A 20022-nucleotide genomic window follows, 5' to 3' on the forward strand; every position below is an offset into this window, starting at 1 on the left:
AAGAGTTTTCATATTTTCCGTCAAGAGTGTTAAGGAATTTTCATTCGCATTAGCAATCTATTAAAGAATCTAATATAATCATTTTACACGTATATTGCAAGAGTCAAGTAAAGCTTCCTAGAACTTAGAAACAATGTAGCAAATTACACAAACATTGTGAGAATATATACAAATACTCACAATAAACTTTGTTAAAAACAAAGATGAAATTTTAAAAGTCCTTGATGAAAATAAAATTTTGATGTTCAAAGCTGTTTTACATTTGAACAGATCTTCAAATACAATCATTTAGGCAAACTTTGAACCATGTCAGTTAACTTTGCAACTCTTCATGTTTTTAGTACAACCTCTTTAATACCAAGCCCTTAGTCCGAACGCCGCCGAGATGAAATGCGTGTACTCTAGTTCAAGATTTAGCAACCAAACAACACACTTCATCTTTGGTTCAGAAGAAAATGCGTGTCCTTTTTTTTTTTTTAATTTAGGAAATTTGACTAATTATCTCACTTTTCATAGTAGTACAGTACATAACTGTATTGAATGTTTATTGAAATATTTTTTTTACTGTAATTCTATTTATATTCTGTGCTTACTATTAATTAGGTTAACAATATTTTACACAGCAATCGTTTCTCTTTTTTCTATATGATATATTTTAGACATTCTAGCTGTTCTGTACGGGGGTATACGCCCAAAATATCGCTGAACAAAATGAGGACTCCTCTTCAAAGCTGATTTGAAACTGCTAAAATATCTTATCTAACATTATATTTGTAATATTGCATGTAATATAATAAATTATGGGAGTCTTTTGAAATTAATAAATAAACAGAAATTTAAGTTTCTTGGTTCGAAATTGCACAACCTTTTTTTCTTTTTTTCTTTTTTTTAATTTTTTTCTATCACATTTCTTACGAGGTTTAAGAGGTTACGCTAAATAACATCATAGCTTTGACACAAGTTGATAACTCATTTTAAATGATTTTTATATCTATCGTTAATCAATTTGGATAAACATACAGTACTTAAGAGGTTTTACCCTCTGTTTTTAACCAATAGACACAATTACACTAAAACCATAAAAAAAGGGAAATAACGAAATTATGGATCAAAGTTATTCTGAATGACTGTACTTCGTTTCGGCAATATTCAACTTTAAATAATAAATAAACCTATACAGAATCACAACAGTGTTTGACTGCATTGTTGGCAGATTCAAACCTCAGATAGAGACCGGATTATGCAGAGATTACCATACAGTTCAAAAATATTCACTGTGAAGTAGGATATGTGTCTGGATTGGGGAAATATACACGCATCTACGTTTCGAGCAAAAGGAATTATGAGCAGTTTCAAGTTGTTCTCCCGAAAATTTAGGAATAAAACATTAGATACTGTATAACTCAACGGTGCAAATTCGTATGCATTTATCCTTTCCAAAGCATATATATATATATATATATATATATATATATATATATATATATATATATATATATATATATATATATATATATATATATATATATATATATATATATATATATATATATAAAAGTCTGACTTTGTAAAACTTTCCTAAAATAATACTTGCATATTAAAACTTTTAGCTGAAAGTAAAGCTTTCGCATTGTTGGAGGAAAGGGGGTCTGCCTCGAACACTTAAACATAAAATTACGTTTCCTCAAAAACTATTGGAAAAAAATATGTAGTTATAGTAGTTTTAATATGTAATAATGTGTCACACAAAAGAAAAAAAAACCTCTGACCACCATCATAAGAAAAATATATTTTTATGAATTACAACTTTTATGTAAATATTTTACAATTTCAATCTGATTAATTTTTTATATATATTAAATAGGGTGGAACTAGTTTAACGTTTGTGAAATATCTCCTGCGGTGCTGCGAATCGATGCAGAAAAGATAGTTTTACAGAGAATATCACTATGCATCTCGACAGATAGAGTGGTTAACTTCCCTGACACATAGTTTATGGGAATTCCCTCAAAAATATTTCCACTAAATAAATTAACACTACATTTGGTATCTCATTTTGGCGTCAAATCTGACGATAATTTGGTGATGTGTGTGGCAAAGTAAAATTTTCGCTTTCGTTTGCTTCTTCTTTCATTACTGCGTTGAAATTTTATTTTCATCAAAACAAATAGCGAAATAGTTATAGCTGAGTTTTCAGTGACGTCCAAAAAAAGGAAGGCAATAGAATTTTCAGGGCGATGAAATAAAATACAATGGGCCAGGTACATTCCAACAGAAAAACAAACAGAAGCTTGATTGCTGTGGTCCCATTCTTAAGGAAATAAATATTTGTTTGATATGTCTAGTTCAAAGTTGTCTTTTAGAAATGCAGCAAGGGCTTAATTTGTATGTCTTATTTTCCAGAAGTTTTCTGGAATAGTCACAACTCCTGAAAAATGGTATAAAGTCTTAGTTTTACTTTTTAAATAATATTGTATGCAGAGGGAAGTTCACAAATAAAGATGGTATTCCGTAATACTCGAAGTTCATCTAATTAGTTATTACTCGAAAAAACGTAACACTTATGATTCTTGAATTTGTTTCTACATTTTGTTACAGCATCAGTTAAAAAGGTACTATTTAATAATAATTTGGATTCACGCGCTTTCAATCGTAACTTATATTTTTAACTGCTATATAACTTCCTACTAGTGAAAGGTTAAACTAGAAGCAAAAAGGAGAGAAGATTTTGTTGAAAATCAGAGCTAAACCAGTTAATCTGAGGTGAGTTTACTTGCCAACATAATCAGCAGATTCTGGAACACAAGAGCAGGCTGCTGAAGGAATTACAGTTGGAACTAATATTTCCGTACACAGTATGCTGTGTACGCATGTTTTTAAAATAACAATACAAGCAGCGATTGGAAAACTTTGTCACTATCTATCTTCAGATTTTAAAGGTATTACAAATCATTCTAAAACTAGTTTAAGCTCCCTTCAACCGTGAGCATTTAGTGCAGACATTTTATCTAACACAATCTGAGACAGTTTTTGCTGTAGCACTCTTGTAAAAAATACATGAACTAATGGTATAGATGTCGTATTAGCTAACGATCAATTTGGTGTATGATTTGATAAAACGAGCCGTTGAGAACAAAAGTGTTGCATGTCAATTTCTTTACAATTTGTATTTTAATCATCAGAGATTTGTTTTAACCTGATTCTACTTCAGGAAAAAGCAGTGTAAGTCAATATTTCATAAATTATTTTCACCATCAGCAGTTAGTTTTAACCTCATTCTACTTCGTGCAAAAGTGGTGTAGGTCAATATTTTTTTTTTTTTTTAATTTATTTTCACCATCAGAAATTCATTTGAACCTCATTCTGCCTCATACAAAAGTGGTGTAAGTCAATTTTTTTTTTATAATTTGTACTTCCACTGTCATAAATTAGTTTTAACCTCATTCTATTAAATGCAAAAGTGGTGTAAGTCTGTGTGTTCAATCATTTGCCGATAAATGGTAATCTTGAAACAAAAAAGCAGATTTTTTTTTTTTTTTTTTTTTTTTTTTTGCAAAAGCGGATACTAAATCGTTCAATTGCCTTGTTTGATGGACCTACACCACTTTTGCTCTCAACAGCTCAAATCTTGCGAAGTGGTTATAAAAATTTCTTTTTGCCTTGTTTGATGGACCTACACCACTTTTGCTCTCAACAGCTCAAATATTGCGAAGTGGTTATAAAAATTTCTTTGATATTCTGTCAAATGTAAGATATCTTGCAGTTGTTGAGTCCTTATTCAAAAGATGAAGTATTTCATTAACCTTAGTAAATTCTTATTTTTAAGTTGAAATCATCTGCTTAAATTGAGTGCAACAACACCATTCGGACATATTTACAGAGTGGGGTAGCTACAAGAAGAACGATGAAATATCCTTGTATCTGGTTTTAGTTGCAATGGGGAAAATGCTTTTTCTTTTTACAATTAAACACACTGGTTTAGTTTTTAATCTCCTAAGAGGAGGAAATTGCAGAAACCGGGGTTGGATGAATTTTATCTTACTCTTTGAGTCATTGTCTCTACACCTCCAGTTCAAAAGTCGTTTGAAACTGGCTTCAACTTGGTTGGAAGCTCGGAAAATGTTTTGTCGACTCAAATGATGAGTTAATTATTGCAAACTCGTCGATCGAAAATGTCCTGTCGTGGAATAATCCTCAGGCGCCGATTCTTGACGGTAATTTCGTCCATGATTTGACAAAGAATAACTACCACCAGTCTTGCTTCCTGTACAAAAGAAAGAATGGAACTTTTAAAAACATCGGCATCAAAAATGTATTTAAAATACTGTATTTTAATGCGGTTTCTCTATAAAACACATATAAATTAACAATGAGCAATATTTTAGAAGAAGTAATAGTAATACTATTAACAGAAAAATTAAATCAGTATTGCAGCCAAAAAAAAAATATATTTTTACCGTCCTTCTTGAGTGAACCTTTTGAGCGGTTGGCACTAGAATTTCTGTATCGGTACCTACCAAGGATCTTTTATTTTTTCGGTTAACTTAATTCATATTGTTTGAATATTAACCATAGACTAATAATAAGAGTAGACCGAGCTTTCTCATTCTTGCTGATGAAGAAAATTGGTTCATAGATGTATCATGTGACTAGTGGAAGGGCTTGGCGAAGACTTTGGCAGCATGGTTGCTAGATGGCAGCATTATCTATAGTTTGGCACTCGACATGTATTTTAAGACAATGTGTTTTCATTAAAAAAAACTTCCAGGTGCAGAGATTGAACTGTTTTTCTTTTAGTTATGCATTATTTTGACATTAGTAATAGTTTTTGATCAGTTTTCGGTAACTTTTATTTCATTTGGAGCTGTCAGCGTTGGCGTGAACGAAATGGCGTAAACGGTTTGCGTTAACGCAAAAATGTACTAATCGGTATCTTAAATTGAAACTGTAGGTAAAAATCTTACCGTTTGCTGATTCTTCTTGGTCGCTTGCATCTTTTATTGCTTAGAGAGTTATTGAAATTGACTAAAGAAAATGCTCAATAATATCTAAACGAAAAACTCACTATATTAACAAAATATTTACAACTTAGAATAACAAATTTACAAATCGGACTCCATAAAAGATCATTCTTCCGTGTTCCATCAACTCGTATTTATTTTATTTCGCGCTGGCGTTGATCGTCTGCTACGATTAACGCCCGCTGTTGCTAGGATATCCACCAGTCACATGGTTTGGTTTATGAGCAGCAAAAGGGTTGCCATAGCTCGGTCTACTCTTATTATTAGTCTATGATATTAACGAAAACCTGGTCAATCGTCTTTAAAATTTTATTAAGCGTAGCTAATCTTTATTTATCGTCTGTTTACTCGAAATTGTTTATTTTATTTAATTTAATTTTGCTTCAATTTATTTTTCAGATAAATATATTGAGTGGCAACACTTACTATTTAATTTTTCGTTTAGAATGCTGATCAGAAGTAAATGTTGTTTATTTGCAGCACAAGAAGGAAAATGATCTTTTGTCGAATATTAAAGCTTACTGACATGGATCCAAGAAAACTAGAGCAAAGAGACTGAGGAATTTCAGGTTTGTTTCAATCCTATTATAACTATAGTAAAAACTCTTCTAAAATTACTCTTATTATAAGTAGGTACTATGTATTTCTGTTTCATGACAACCATTTTTTTTAATTAATTAGTTTCATTAATCATAACATGATAACGAAATACCATCATAGAAAATCGTCCTCATTTACTTAAAATCTAATGGTGTTTGACCCATAACTTTATTCTAAAGAGCAAATATTGCCAAACGAAGGTACGGACAACCTACATTAGTCCACTAATCATTCTTTAAAAAAAATGAAAAAATTAGTTCTTCCGATAGGAAGATATGGATGTATCAACAATAAAGAACATTGATCCAGTAGTATGAACGGTTAGCCATCTCTTTTTTGAAGGCATTTAATAAAATTGCAAAAACACTTTTATTAGTGGCGTTATACAGGTTTGGGGGCCTGTGAAATCTTAATATTTTTGCCATTGGCTAAAACAATTTTTACCACTTGCGGGGTCCTACAAAGGGGCGGGGGGGGGGGGGGGGCTAGGCCACGGCCTAGTTGGCCTATTCAGTAATCAGTCCCTGTGTTTACCTGTTGGTATTTCCAGTTGTTTTTACAGGTATAGTTCTATTGTATTACATTTTATCATGACATTCATGCCTTTAGTTATATTATTGCATGTTTGAATGGGAGTAGCAAGGGACCATAGACTCCCAAAATCATTTCCTGCTTGTAGTCCAAATTATCCTTCGTGATTCTTTGGTTATAGAAATTCCTAGATTTCATTTTAAACAATTGAAAATTTGTCTGCGCAAACTAAAAGAGAAAGTACAGGTGAGTTTGCTGCTGATTATGACAGCATTCGCCACTATCGGGGCCGATCTTTGTCGCGATGTCATCAGAACTGACACAGGAGAAGGAGCAGCTGCTGAAAGATTAAACCTGGCAGCTGGACACTTATCTAGGAACGTGACTCATTAGAAACAGTGCCAAGACGAGATTCAATACCAGAATTGCATGTAAATAGACTGTTTTAGGCGAAATAGGTAAAACTGCTCAAACTTCCGCAAAAATTATAAACTGAAAAATATTTTCTTATTTCATTAACTTATTTCAAAAGGACAATATGTGAATTAATTTTTCAAGGTGATGAGCATAGCCAGGGCCTCAGGGGGGATTCAAAAGGAGAGTCATGGGGTTCATGACACCTCCCCCCATCTCCTAAACATCGGCAATATTATTCATCCACATTGTGTCAAAATACTTTGAGTAAAATGTAAAAGTTTAGACAATGGGGTCGTTTCCGAAATTTTAAAAGTATTTTTCTTTCTTTTTTTTTTTTCTGAAAGAGCATGTTTAAAAACATAAGATCTGACCATTTTTTAAATAATTTGACTCAGTTTAATATTATTTAAAAAATATTAATCGGTGCGCTTTCATTGTTTACGATTTTAGCGATGACATCACGAATGAGGAAATGCCATTCACTGATGCCATTCGCTAAGCACAATATTTAATTCGCTTCTTTACTCACATGTATTGGCAAATATATGGTTGATAGCAAGCGTAGAGTGCAATTTTTAATTTGCTTCTAGATTATCATAACGTCGAAACACGGTAGACAGATGCGCCAAAGTACATCATTTGTGACGTCATAAAGACCACGCCTTAGTTTCAAAATCGGACATTTTAAAAAATGAATTGAAAAATTTGCCTTGGGGAAAATGAAAATTTCTTTCCTTGCTCCATATTATTTTTATTTGCTTATTCTATCAATTTTAGTGACTAAAAGTAATACTTTTGACTAAGGGAAACAACCCCATTACAAAGTAATCTTTTCAATCAAATAATTATTTTTTGGAGTAAATGTTTGAAATACTATTTCTTTTCATTGCTTATGAAATTAATTAGTTACGTTTGTGCTCTACTAGACGCCTTATTTCTGGCCGATTTGACGCTTTTAATCAACACTCAAGCAGTTTCAGAAGCTTTTCGTACTCAAAACCCTATATGCTTCAGCTCCCCCCCCCCCTTAAAACGCTTGTCTGTATCCACCCCTGCAGGACTTAATTTACCATTAGGCCCATGAAGCTCGGTCTATGGTCCCCCTAGTCCCGAAAACTACTTACCATACAGAAAAGTGTTACAAAATATTATTCTTTTTTTTTTTTTGTTTAAAATCAAGAGGATCATAAAAAGTGTGTAGCAAATATGACTTTTTTCATCAAATAAGATTTTTTTTCCCTTCTGTCTAGTGTTTCGCATTTTCGCTTACGCCATCAGTGCACTCTAGCCTGTAGCAAATGTAATAGCAAAAAGGTTGTTCGTTTGCAACTCTACAGCACTTTCGTCGATTGCACTATTTAAAGACCCTTTGTCCAAAATATTCAATAATCAGGCCTTGTGTATTGCTATGATGTATCCTACGTCAAAAAGATGCACTATTTATTTTTACTTTATTTTATTCATTTATTTATTTATTTATTTGAAGCTGAGAACTGAAAATATTGAATAATTTGTGGTTATATAGTAGCTTTTTGCATAGCGGGTGTCGGACCCGTCATTTCAAAATTTACCAGAGAATTGGATCAAGGATATATAATCATTATATTTTACTGGGAGAAATGTTCAATGCATACTTAAATGTATATTTAAATTATGTTTCAAAAATTCCTGGCAGCAATTGACTTCTCCCTCTGATTCCGCGAAAACAAATTAAAAGTTTGTTTTTTATCAATACTTTCATTTTTCACTAAACTATGCTCTATTCAAAACTGTAAACTCTATCGCAAGACTATCAAATTAAGATTAATATCTAAAAAATATAATTTACAGAGAAAAAAAATGCAATCGATTTAGTGTCAGCCCTAAATCCACGACTATAAATCAACAGACTGAATAGAAAAGGGTGTCTGCACCTACCCTTAGAGTAACCTTGTATTAGCTTTACTACTAACTAAAAGAGCACTTTAAATTACTTATGGATGCATGTGTCGCCAAAATTTCTAAGCTCTGTGCTGATACAATAATATTAAGCCAGAAACAGTATGGGATAATAAAAATTTGCTCTAGAATGCGAGGCAGGGTGCTTACGGAAATCTTTTCCGAGATGTCACGCACCCAATGATGGAACGTAGCTGGTATAATCAAAAGATGTATTAAAACAGAATGTTCTGATAATGAATACTGCAAATTGAATGTTTTGTACCATTAAATTTCTCAATAGTTACACAACCTACCTTGCACTGTAGAGTTGAGACTGACTCCAGATGTTGACTGGTAAAGGTGAGAGCCTGCTCCATTGATATATCCAGTCGTCCCAAGTGTCGAAGAAACTTTCATGTTTGGAGGCGTTTGAGGTGGGGTGTCTGTTTGCGGAGGAACGAAGCCCTGACCGGATGAGCAAGAACTCCCGTGTCCACCGTGAAGAGCTGCAGTGGTGTGATAACCACTGAATCCAGAAGAAGCATTGGCAGTAACCTGGTACGGGTTGACTGAGAACCAACCACAATGTCCCAACATGTCCATCATGCCTCCAGAGGAAGCTTCTTGTGACAGTGGTGGCGGAGGACTCTTGCTGGTGGCTGTGTCAGCTAGTGACCAAATTTTTGGTTTATTGCTCGACCGATCCACATCTTCTGGTGGCACATTCCCACTCTTTGAAGGGTCAACGTGGGAACTCGATCTATCTTTATTTGACTCGATGGGAGAGCTTCGCATGAGAGCTTGTATGTCTGGCAAGTTCGGTGAAGATGAACTGTCCGTTGGGGTGAATTCCGACGATGGTAACAGAGGGTCCCTTGGTTCACTGTCAACAGTGCCTTGAGACACTACATTGGTTAATTTATCACGATGTTGCTGAAGCAAGTGATAAGGGGTGCGGCCAGTCAACTGGTTAGCGGACGTATAATGAATTCCGCTGTCAACTGCAAAGAAAAGACAAATTAAACCATGAAATCAAGTTTTAACTGTAAATTACTTTCGACTAATTTTTATCTAATGTTTTAATTAACCGTATATATAAATTTTTGAAAATATTCTAGAGAAGCATCTTTAAGGACTGCACAAAAAAATGAAAAGACCCACCAGAGTGGGTGTTGAAAATTATTTAGCATTTCGCTGCCTTTATATGAAACCATTGACATTTCATTACAAATAAAATTTTACTGTACTTAAACTTTGTTTTTAAAAAATAATAATAAAATATTACATGAATTTTTTTCTTATGAACAACCTAATTGAAATGTCGTTGATAGCGATCGCTGTGTATACAATGATTTACTCTGAATACAACAAAACAAGAAAAGTGCAAAAAATCGTCTTTTGCGTTCAAAATATGGATCATGTGTTTTCGTTGGTTTTAATTTTAAGCGGATTTCACATTGTACAGCTTTAAAAAAGCTTCACAAAAATTTCTGAAATTACTTAAAAGATAATTTATTATGAATATTTCAAAAAAAAAGAAGATTTTTTTTTAATAATTTTTTATTGATACAATTTCGCAGCTTGCAAATTTACCTCATAAAGAAGCCCTTCCCGTGGTGAAAAAAAAAAAGGAAGCTGGAATTGTCATCCGCCCAAATGCTGAAGCTACGTTTCTTGCTGCCACATTAATTGAAAATAGCGATATTAAATTTGCTGAACAGGATCAACGGAGCTAAATGAAATACATTAGCTGTTAAATATACATCCATATAACGCAAAAAAAAGCAGCAGCCGCTGCTGGAATGGCCACGAGCTACGGGGTGAAATTTCCCGCGTGAGGTTCTAATGCTTCGCATAATTAAGCACACAACAAGTGGATGTAAAGGGTATGGCGGTGGGGAAAGGGGAAGGTTAAATGAAAATAAAATCTCGGAAGATAAATTAAAACGTTTTCCAGAAGGGCGAAAATGTAATTAGGTAATGAATTAAGGGAAGAAAATGAGGACAAGGGTGGCGATGAAAAAACAAAACTTGTCCATAAAAAAGCGTTAAAGGAGGAAGAAATGGGAGATTAGCCTAAGAATGGCGGAAGAGAGACGAGAGGGAAGTTTTAATAAATATGGCCAGCCGGGAATTTGTTCGGAAGAGAGATCTAAAAGTAGTGAGGGGGGGTTGGGGGAAGGGCCAGATGATCACTTCGCCGGCAGACCGTTTTCATTTACATGCAAATGAAGTGTAGTCGGATGCTGCTTGCACAAATTTATTCCGACAGTCTTTTGTAGGGATCACGTTAAAAATTGAACCGTCCAGTTTTCAGGTGGATATGCACTTTCCCTTGAGGATTGTCAGCACACTGTCTGAATTAAGTTGATCATTTCGATAAAATCATAACCTGACAGTCTTTCCTGCAATGATTTTCAGAAACAAAATTCCTCTCTTTGCATCAACCGAATGATGTTTGGTCAAGTTAATTCTCGCAGTATTTTGTTGACATCATGTTTAAAATTCAATGGTCCAGTTTTCAGGTAGATGTGCGTTTCTCAAGAGGATTGTCGACACTATATTTGAATGAATTTGATCATTTCGATAAAATCATAACCTGCCTGTTGTTTCCTGTCATAAATTTCAGAAACGAAAATTCTCTCTCTACATTGACTCTGCACGCTGTTGTTCAAATGAACTACCCCACTTTTTTTTTTCTTTTTTTTTTTGTAAAAATTATGTTAAAATTTGAACTGTCCAGATTTTAGAAAGGTGAGCGATTACTCATGAAGATATATATTTTTATATATATTATACTGAAATCGATCAAAAAAAATCATAACCTAGCAGCGATTACTGTTCTTATATTCTGAAACAGAAACCCAGTATTTAAGCTTTGGCCCAGGCTTTGTGCACAAATTAATTCCTACGGTTTTTAATAGAGATCATGTTAAAAATTGAAAAATTCAACTTTTATGCAGATATGCACTTTCTTATCAGAATTGTCCGAAATATAGTTGATCATATTGATAAAAGCGTGTCAATGTTTCCTGTTATGGTTTTTAGAAATAAAAATTCACTCTGAAGTTTAGTCGCATGCTATGGGCTATAATTAATTAATTATCTCAGTAATTTTAGATATTAAATTAAAAGTTGAACAGTCCAATTTTTAGATAGATGAGCGTTTTCTCACGAGGTAACTCCTCCCACATCCGAATCACTTAATTTCTATGAAATTTTCTACTTCATATCCAAACAATATCTTCTGTTATCCTTTTAAGAAAGAAAATCTCGATTCTTAAATTTGCAAGAATTCATCGACTGAATTAATTTAACATAAACGAAGGAAAGTTGGCTAGGTGATTATGAAGTTATTGATTGTTATCAGTGTAAATTGAAATTAAATCAATCGGTTATTTTACCATATTTTTAAAATGCAAAAATTGCGACAGAAATATAAAACTCATTTCGCATGATAAACTGCTATAATATCAGCGGCTCCATGTTTTGTTGAAAATTTATTAAGGATAAGGACACTCTGCGTTGACAGCATGAAAGCCAAAAAATTTTACAGCTCTCCGAGAAGCCGTGGTGCATAAGTTTGGAAATCACTGTCTTAGGTTAATAAAAAACTGAATTTCGATTCATTCAAAGTAACTAAATAAAGTCATAAATGCAGTATAACTTCATGAACTTTCAAAAACTCCAGTGTATTTAAATTATAATTAAAACTATATCGAAAATTTTGGCCCTGTAGATTCTTTAAGACTTTCATTTCGCAACTTATAAAGATAAAAAATAAGCGAAAACATTGTAGCACTCAAGACTGAAAACATTCACCCGATTTAATCTGTAGTACCTGTTAAAGAGCAAAAAAAAAAGCATTCTGTTCCAGCATTCTAAGTGCTATCGTAGCTCATTTACTGGGGACCTTGATTTGTGATTCGGTGTCAACTATCGAGAGTGCTTACTTGTGTCTCCGTCACATGATGTCACTCGCCTCTCCCCCTCGTCCTCACTCTCGCATCGTGTCGTCCTCGACTCCTGTTCCGCCCTCTCGCCCCTTCCTTTCTTGCTGTCTAAAGCGTCCTCGTCATTATCATCGTCGTCATCGTAATCTTTAACGTCGTCGGCATCCATCTTGTTTCGGGGCTCCCAAGTCATCTTGTTTTCCTTTTTTAGCCTTCGACGCGCGTTTGCAAACCACGTCGACACCTGAAATAAGAGATACTAGGATATTAACTCAAAATATTACAAGGTAGTAAAGCTTAGGTCGTTTTTAATAGAAATATGGAATCATTGTCTGGGTTTTATTCAGCACTGAAAATCGTTTTTATATTTTTTCCTAATATAACTCATCCTACAGTTTTCAATTTTTATAACTTTAATTGCAAAATTCAGTTCATTAAATTTGAGTTATTGTTGCCTTCAAAAAAAAAAAAAAACAGAATTTTTTTTTTGTTGGGCTTAAATGAGGTAAAATAAGGTAAGTGTTTTACATAAGGCCAATCTAAGATTCAGGATCTATTATTTTGGTCACTTACGATTCAATTTGCTCCGATCTTTGTAAATTCATCACGCGTCTCATAAAAAATAAGAAAAAAAACTTTTCTTGTGCAAATTTAAGTTTATATTATGTTTCGGTTTAACAAAAAATGGCAAACTGGCGTTATTAGAACCTGAGGTCCCTAATTAGACCAACTCTGAAAAAGTGCCGTCAAATGAATGAAAAATCGCCAAAATTAACTAGTATGTTGTGGCCATCACGAAACTTTCTTCTATATTTTTCCTTTTTCTGATCCCTCCCCATGCTTGACGAGGAAGCAATATTCCTAACAAAAACAAAATGACACATGCAAAAACTTAACGACCATCCCAATGTCTGAATTATTGTAAAAACAAAACAAAGAGCAAAAATTGAAAGTTACTTTAAAAGCCTTACTTGAATTAATTACAAATATTTTATTTATTAACAAACATAAGATGGCAACAGTTAAAAATTTTAAATCATTAAGATAATATTTCCGATCATTTCCATACAATTAAAATCACGAGAAATACGCAGACGACAATCTATTACGATTTATCTTTCTTATTGTTGCATTAATAAAACTATTTTTATTCGCAAAAAAAAAAAAAAAAAAAAAAACACCTCTTGGAGCGATTGGCGTCAAAATTGAACCAAAGCCTGTTTACGTATGGATTCACATATATTCCAAATTTCAACCAGATCGTAGCATTACTTCTTGAGATAGGGCACTCACAATGGAAAAAAAGAACGGGCGATTGCGCTACCCCCTTTTTAGCTGTTGACACCAAAATAAAATCAGCTCTTATACCCACTAAGGGCTACTTGTCAAAAAATTTTTGTTTGATTCCGTTCGTTATTTCTTGAGATAGACAGCAGTCACAATTGAAGACAAAAAACGTTCTATAACTCAACCCCCGTTTGAGCTATTGACACCAAAATTGAATCAGCACCTGCTCCTGTTAGGGGCAACATATGGACCAAATTTTGTTTGATTCCACCAGTTACTTCTTGAGGAATAGCAAGCACGTGTAACTCAAAAAATGTCCCATTGCTCCACCCCCCTTGGAGGAATTCGCGCCAAAAACCAATGGGCACAAGTTCACATAGGGGCACATATGTGTACCAAATTTCGTTCAATTTCATGCGGTAGTTTTTGCTGTAGAGCGGCCACAAAAAACTGGTCACACACAGACGTGACACACATACACACACACACACAGACAGACATTTTCCAAAAATAGTCGAAATGGACTCAGCACACCTCAAAACGTTCGAATCCGTCAAAATTCGAAATTCGAAAATTTGCACGAATCCAATTCTTTCTCCTATATATTAGATATAGAAGAAAGTAAAAATACTTACTGTCACACTTAAAAATTAAAACATTTAAAAATACATTTGATAAACTGAAAAACACTATCAAGAATTTCATATTTACTTGAATGGGAAGGAAAACATCAGTCGTCACATTCGGGGCACTAATAAGTCGTTAATTTATTACCATTATTATTACTTTTATTTCTTTATTTATTTTTATTTCTTAATCACTTCTGCGCACAGTTCGTGCACAGAGTGTGGGACCTATCCAGCACTGAATCATATCCTCCACTCGACTCTTCAGTATCTTAATATGGACAGCAGAGTCCTTACCAATCATGGTCTTATTGGATTACACTCTACTTTTCTTGGGCTTTCAAATCACTGGAAAAAATGGTAGACACAGAGAAATTTTTCTTTTTGAGGTCATCAATTACATAAATAAATCTTTTAGAACAATTAACAATTGTTTTTTTCTTTTTCTTTTTCCTTTTCTTTTTTTACTTGTAAACTTCACTGAACCATGAAGAAACAAAATTTTCTGCAAATTAGATCAGACAATTCTGAAACAAGACTCTTTTGTGATAACCGTCATTACACTTTTGCCTGTTGATAAAAAAAAAATGGCTTGCTGGCTCGCTTTATCATCAGTTAGACTTTCTGATGAGGACAAAACCACAATCTAACGAATTTTTGATATGTTACATAGAAAAATGGAATTAATCCTAATTGGTCCTCATGGCCGTAATTTGGCACACAAGCCTTAATCAAAAACATTTCGACAAATCCAAAACTTCCAACCACCCACATAAAATACCGTTTCAGAAACAGCACGAGCATGTCCAGAAACTTCATGAAGCACTTTACTAATAATGTACCGTTAAAGTGATATCATTTTTATCGATTCGACAAGCATTTATGCAAAGCAGATTCAGCAACGTTTAGCTTGGGTAATGCAAGAATAAACACAACTTCTCCAACTTCACTCATAATTCCAAAATACACTAAGTTTAATACACGGCAAATTGAATTTTGAATCAGTTTTCTATTATAGCAATAAAAAACAAACTGTAAACGCTACATACACCACATTGCCAGTATACAGACCTGTGTAAGAGTCATTTTGGTGATGATCGCCAACATGATTTTCTCTCCCTTTGTAGGGTAAGGGTTCTTCCTGTGCTCGTTCAGCCACGCTTTCAATGTGCTCGTTGAGTCCCGAGTTACGTTTTTTCCGTCTAGCACCATTAAAATCTAGACCGCCATACCTAAAGTAGAAAAGCAGTCTACAAACAAGCAAGTAAAAAAAGAATGATGTTGATTCCTTGACAAATGACTATAAATAACCCTATAATAAAACATTATTGCGAGTACATCTAAACTAAGGTAAAACACCAGTAGTGGCCACTTCAAGTTTAATTATATACTTTGAAGAAAGAAATGAACAACAATAATGCGATTTTTTGTGGGTACTTAATCTAACTATCATACTGAATTAGTTTTATTCATCAGTAATTTGAATTCAAAGTAAGTAGTGTAAATTATTTGGATGGGAGAATGTCAGATGGCCACTATTGGAGTTTTCAGATCATAGAGTAGCCACTACTGGGTCAAATTTGAAGTTTGGAAAAAAAATGGACAAAAATTGAAATTGAAATTCTGGAATTTTAGAAATTGCGACGATTAAAAGAGTTGGGCTATAATACGCTCATTGCGTTTCAAGAGAGGCAATTAATGTAGTACACCCATAGTTTAAAAATAATACTTTACTGTGGCCCCCTACTGGTGCGCTTTAAACCTTTTAGTGGCCTCTACAAGCACTGGTCATTATTAGTGTTTTACTTTAATTGACACATAAATGTAAATGTGAAAATATCATAGCAACGTGAAAATTTTATAGCAACGTATGCCACTTAAAGACATGATGTAAATGCGTAACTCATTTTTCTTTACAAAAAGAGGGTCCGCCAGATTTTAAAATGTCTTTCAATGGCTGGAGATATACCACGTCAGTGTGAATGTTTTGTAATCACGCTTGAATTATGAAGACATTAGTCTAGAATCCTTTTTGATTGTTTAAAAATTTTAGTTATTTTTTTCATTAATTTATTTATTTTTATTTATTTATTTATTTTGTTCTTTATTTTCTTTATTTTTTATTCATTCATTTATCTATTTATTTATTTTAATTTATTTATTTTATTCATTTACTCATTTATTTTTACTATTACTTTTTTTTCACTTTGTAGCTGGAGAAGTATTTCGTCTCATACATAGCACTCTCTTAAACACTTAGTCCTCTTCGTTAAACAGATATCTCGAGCCATTTCACAGCTTTAGATGCGAATTTGCGGGAGGTACAATGTTAGGTACGAGGTACAATTCTGGGGGAGAACAGTCGTAAATATAGTCTGATTGGACAACCAGATTTTTTTTTCTGTGGTAACGGTTTGGTTCACAGCAACTTATCTGTTAATATCCTGTACATATGTACATAAGGAGATAAAATCATGGCTTGTGCCCAAGAATTATGAACGAATTTTAACTCTGACCCCAACTTCTGAATTGACCAAGTGCAAAAATTATTAGTGATATGAATTTATAAATTTTAATTAACGACTGAACAAATTCTGAATGAAATATATTGTCAGTTTAAATGTTTCATCAGACACAGATAACTATTCAACCGAAAAGCTGTCGCACTTACCCATATGCTGCAAGACTAGGATCATAGTAGTATGAAGCTGACGGAGCTATTCCTCTCCATGGATCCCCGGCGTCTTTCATACCATAAGCCGTGCTCTGAAAAAAAAAAAAAAAAAAAAGGCAAACATGTTAGATTATTGAAGAAGATAAAAAAGAGATATTTTCTCGAGAAATAGAGTTGATCGCAATCTCTTTAGTAACTTTTTAGAGAAATAGAACGCTATGCATTTGCAATGAGTCCTGCTCAGAGGCTCCCCGAACTTAAATTTTTGGGAGGACAGAAATTCTCAAATCGCCGAATGAAACTCCAAATTTTGCCGAGTGATAAAATACGGGTATTCACGTATGGGACATTCGGTCATTTTAAAATTGCAATACGCAACTATATCTCCAAATTTTCCGAATCGTCAAAGTATACCGAATAAGGAATTTTGTGGGCGGTCCAGTGGCCTCTTGTGACCTTCCATCGGGGCCTAGTCCTGTTTTTTTTTTTTTTTTTTTTTTTTTTTTTTTTTAAATCTAGAAGGTTGTGTCTCCGTTTTTTTTTTTTTTTTTTTTTTTTTTTTTTTTAATTCTCAATTTTTCTCTAACCCTTATCTACTCTCAAAATGTCGTTTTGAACGCATTAGTTTTTGATAAATATAAATACGCTTTTTTTTTTAAACATCCACCATTAGTAATTTAAAGGTAGTTTTAAAAAAAAGAGAGAAAACTATTCATAGTAAAAATTCAATTTTTTGAGGTACGACTTTCTCTTGGCAGTACACAGAACTGAACTTCATGTAAATAATGTTTTCAACTTCAATAAACATACAATAACTCTGCAATTGTTTATCAACACGATTCTGTACTTTTTTTCACAATCTCGAAAGGATTTAATTTCTCCTCGGGAAAATTCAGAGTAAGTCAGTGCAAAGAGCACAAAATATGGGAAGTCTTTGCACAATTATTTAATTTTGCACACATTTTCTTACTTTTAATGCATGAAATTAGTGAATTTTAACAAGAACTTTTTTTTAAAATTATAATAATTTAAGTCGTTTTCTTTTCAGTATCTATTTTTTTTTCATTAGTTATGCAAATATTTTATTACAAGGTTCGAAAATAATTGTTCAAGAAATAATATTTACATTCACTAGTACTTTGGAACTAAAATAACTTATTGTTCTAAGCTATCGTGTCCATAAAGTAGAGCTTAAGTAAAGTCAGTTATTCATGGACCGATATTTTTCTCCATTGGTGGAAAGCAAAATGCAAGTTTGAGGAACAGAACAAATATCTGTAATCAGTATATTTGAAATGTTTCATCATTTCTCATTTGACCTCTAGCATTTCAAATACCATCCCTTCTCAGAAGCCCCATGCAGCAGTGGCCACCTTCCCATGTGGATTGTATTAATTTCTGTATTTAGCTCGCATGAAACCCAATGCACCATGCCAATTTGCCATGCCGCACCATGACCAATTTGAAGCTGCTTAAAAACTCTAATAAAATAGATGTGACTTGCTAAGCAATCGCAGCCAACTTCGAGTCCAAAATCGGCCACCGCTTTATGCAGAAATTTGTCTGGTGTTTTCCTTTCCAAGGTGTCTCTTCTACTCTTGTTTAAGGCACACGTCCTACGTTTTTCTCTCCTCAGACATTCACAGACCAACATACTCAGACATTGTTTTTTACTTCATTTGAAGCATAACAGTTAATAAACGCACTACGTATTACTCTGTAACTTGAAGAAAATTTCTAAAAGGTGGAGAATATGCCAACTACAGCACATCAGATATTCATCTACTTTTATTTGGTTGAATAAAAGGTGCCAAAGTAGCAAAATTAGCCAGCTGCCCGTCCTTCAAGAACCTCATAAAACATCGCGCCTAATTATTTGACAACATCAATTTGAAACAAAGTAGTGAAACAGAAATAAATTAAGCTAGTCACTATAAAACAATGTCTTTCCGAATTTAGATCCGACGCACTCGTCTCTTTAATTTCAAAGAAGATCCAAAAAAAGGTTTTGCATAAGCTTAATGGCAGGAAAAGTTGCCAAAAGGAGCCGAGACATTCTGAAGGATGGTTCAGCAAGGCATAACTCATTAACAAGAAGTTCGCCCTTACTTCAGCAAACACCTAGAAATATTTCACCCTGACAAACATCTTCATAGCTGTTTAACTACGAAGTAACAGACACTTCGTAATGACTTCGAAGGCATGGAAAGAGGAGTGCAAGGGGGTCTTGTCTCGCGATCCTCTGTCTTCACCTGCTCAGATGAACTTTCTTTTTCTCTGCAAGAAGCTTGCGGTAAGAATTCCGTGATCACGCCGCGTGACAATCAGGAGCGTGTTTCAGTGCGAACCATTCTGACAGACGCACTGCAATTACAATATCCCTCGTTGTGATGAGTGACGCCCATTGGAATTCAGAGAGATTGTAATGAGGGAGGGGGAGGACACACACACACAGACGATGGTGTCAGAAAAGGATGAATCACGCCGGCACGACAATTGTCTCCTGGCATCTTTCTCTCTTGGCATTCAAATTATTTACAGATGTAGTGAACCCTCTCCAGGGCATCTGCGAACGATTTCTTTTGCTACAAACGCTGAAAGCTTGAAATAGCTATGAATCATTTATTTTTGATAGTTTAGAAGTTGTAGAAAAAACGGAATCTTAACTTTTATAATTTCCACTGCTTTACATTTACGTATAGAAAATTGTGTATAAAAGCTATCAAACAAAAAAATATTATTTCAAAGTAAAGTGTGTCTAAAAAATAAAGTCCCAGCAATCAAATATAACTGTTTTTACATATGTTTTACAAGGTCCTGATGCTCTTACAGAAGTTTTACATTTTCTGCAAATAATTTTCAGTTTTTAATGAGCATCAAATTCAGGTTCTTTGTTCCTAGTTTATAGCGATTCTCATTTCCTATTTTCAAAGTATACTTCCGACTGTAGAGAAAGTAGAACTGAGATAAACGTTTCCATATTGCATTGATGT

General features: G+C 33.7%; 1 protein-coding gene across 1 annotated transcript; it reads right to left on the bottom strand.

Moving 5' to 3' along the window:
* Positions 1-2773: 2773 nt before the first annotated feature.
* Positions 2774-18892, bottom strand: LOC129216651 (homeobox protein caupolican-like). The gene is given in 7 exon segments (XM_054850868.1): positions 2774-4264; positions 8804-9490; positions 12443-12686; positions 15427-15552; positions 15554-15587; positions 17027-17121; positions 18881-18892. Coding segments are annotated over 7 exon segments (1314 nt in total). The 3' UTR covers positions 2774-4148.
* Positions 18893-20022: the final 1130 nt, after the last annotated feature.

Source organism: Uloborus diversus, chromosome 2 (genome assembly GCF_026930045.1).
Source record: "Uloborus diversus isolate 005 chromosome 2, Udiv.v.3.1, whole genome shotgun sequence".
Classification (NCBI taxonomy): Eukaryota; Metazoa; Arthropoda; class Arachnida; order Araneae; family Uloboridae; genus Uloborus; species Uloborus diversus.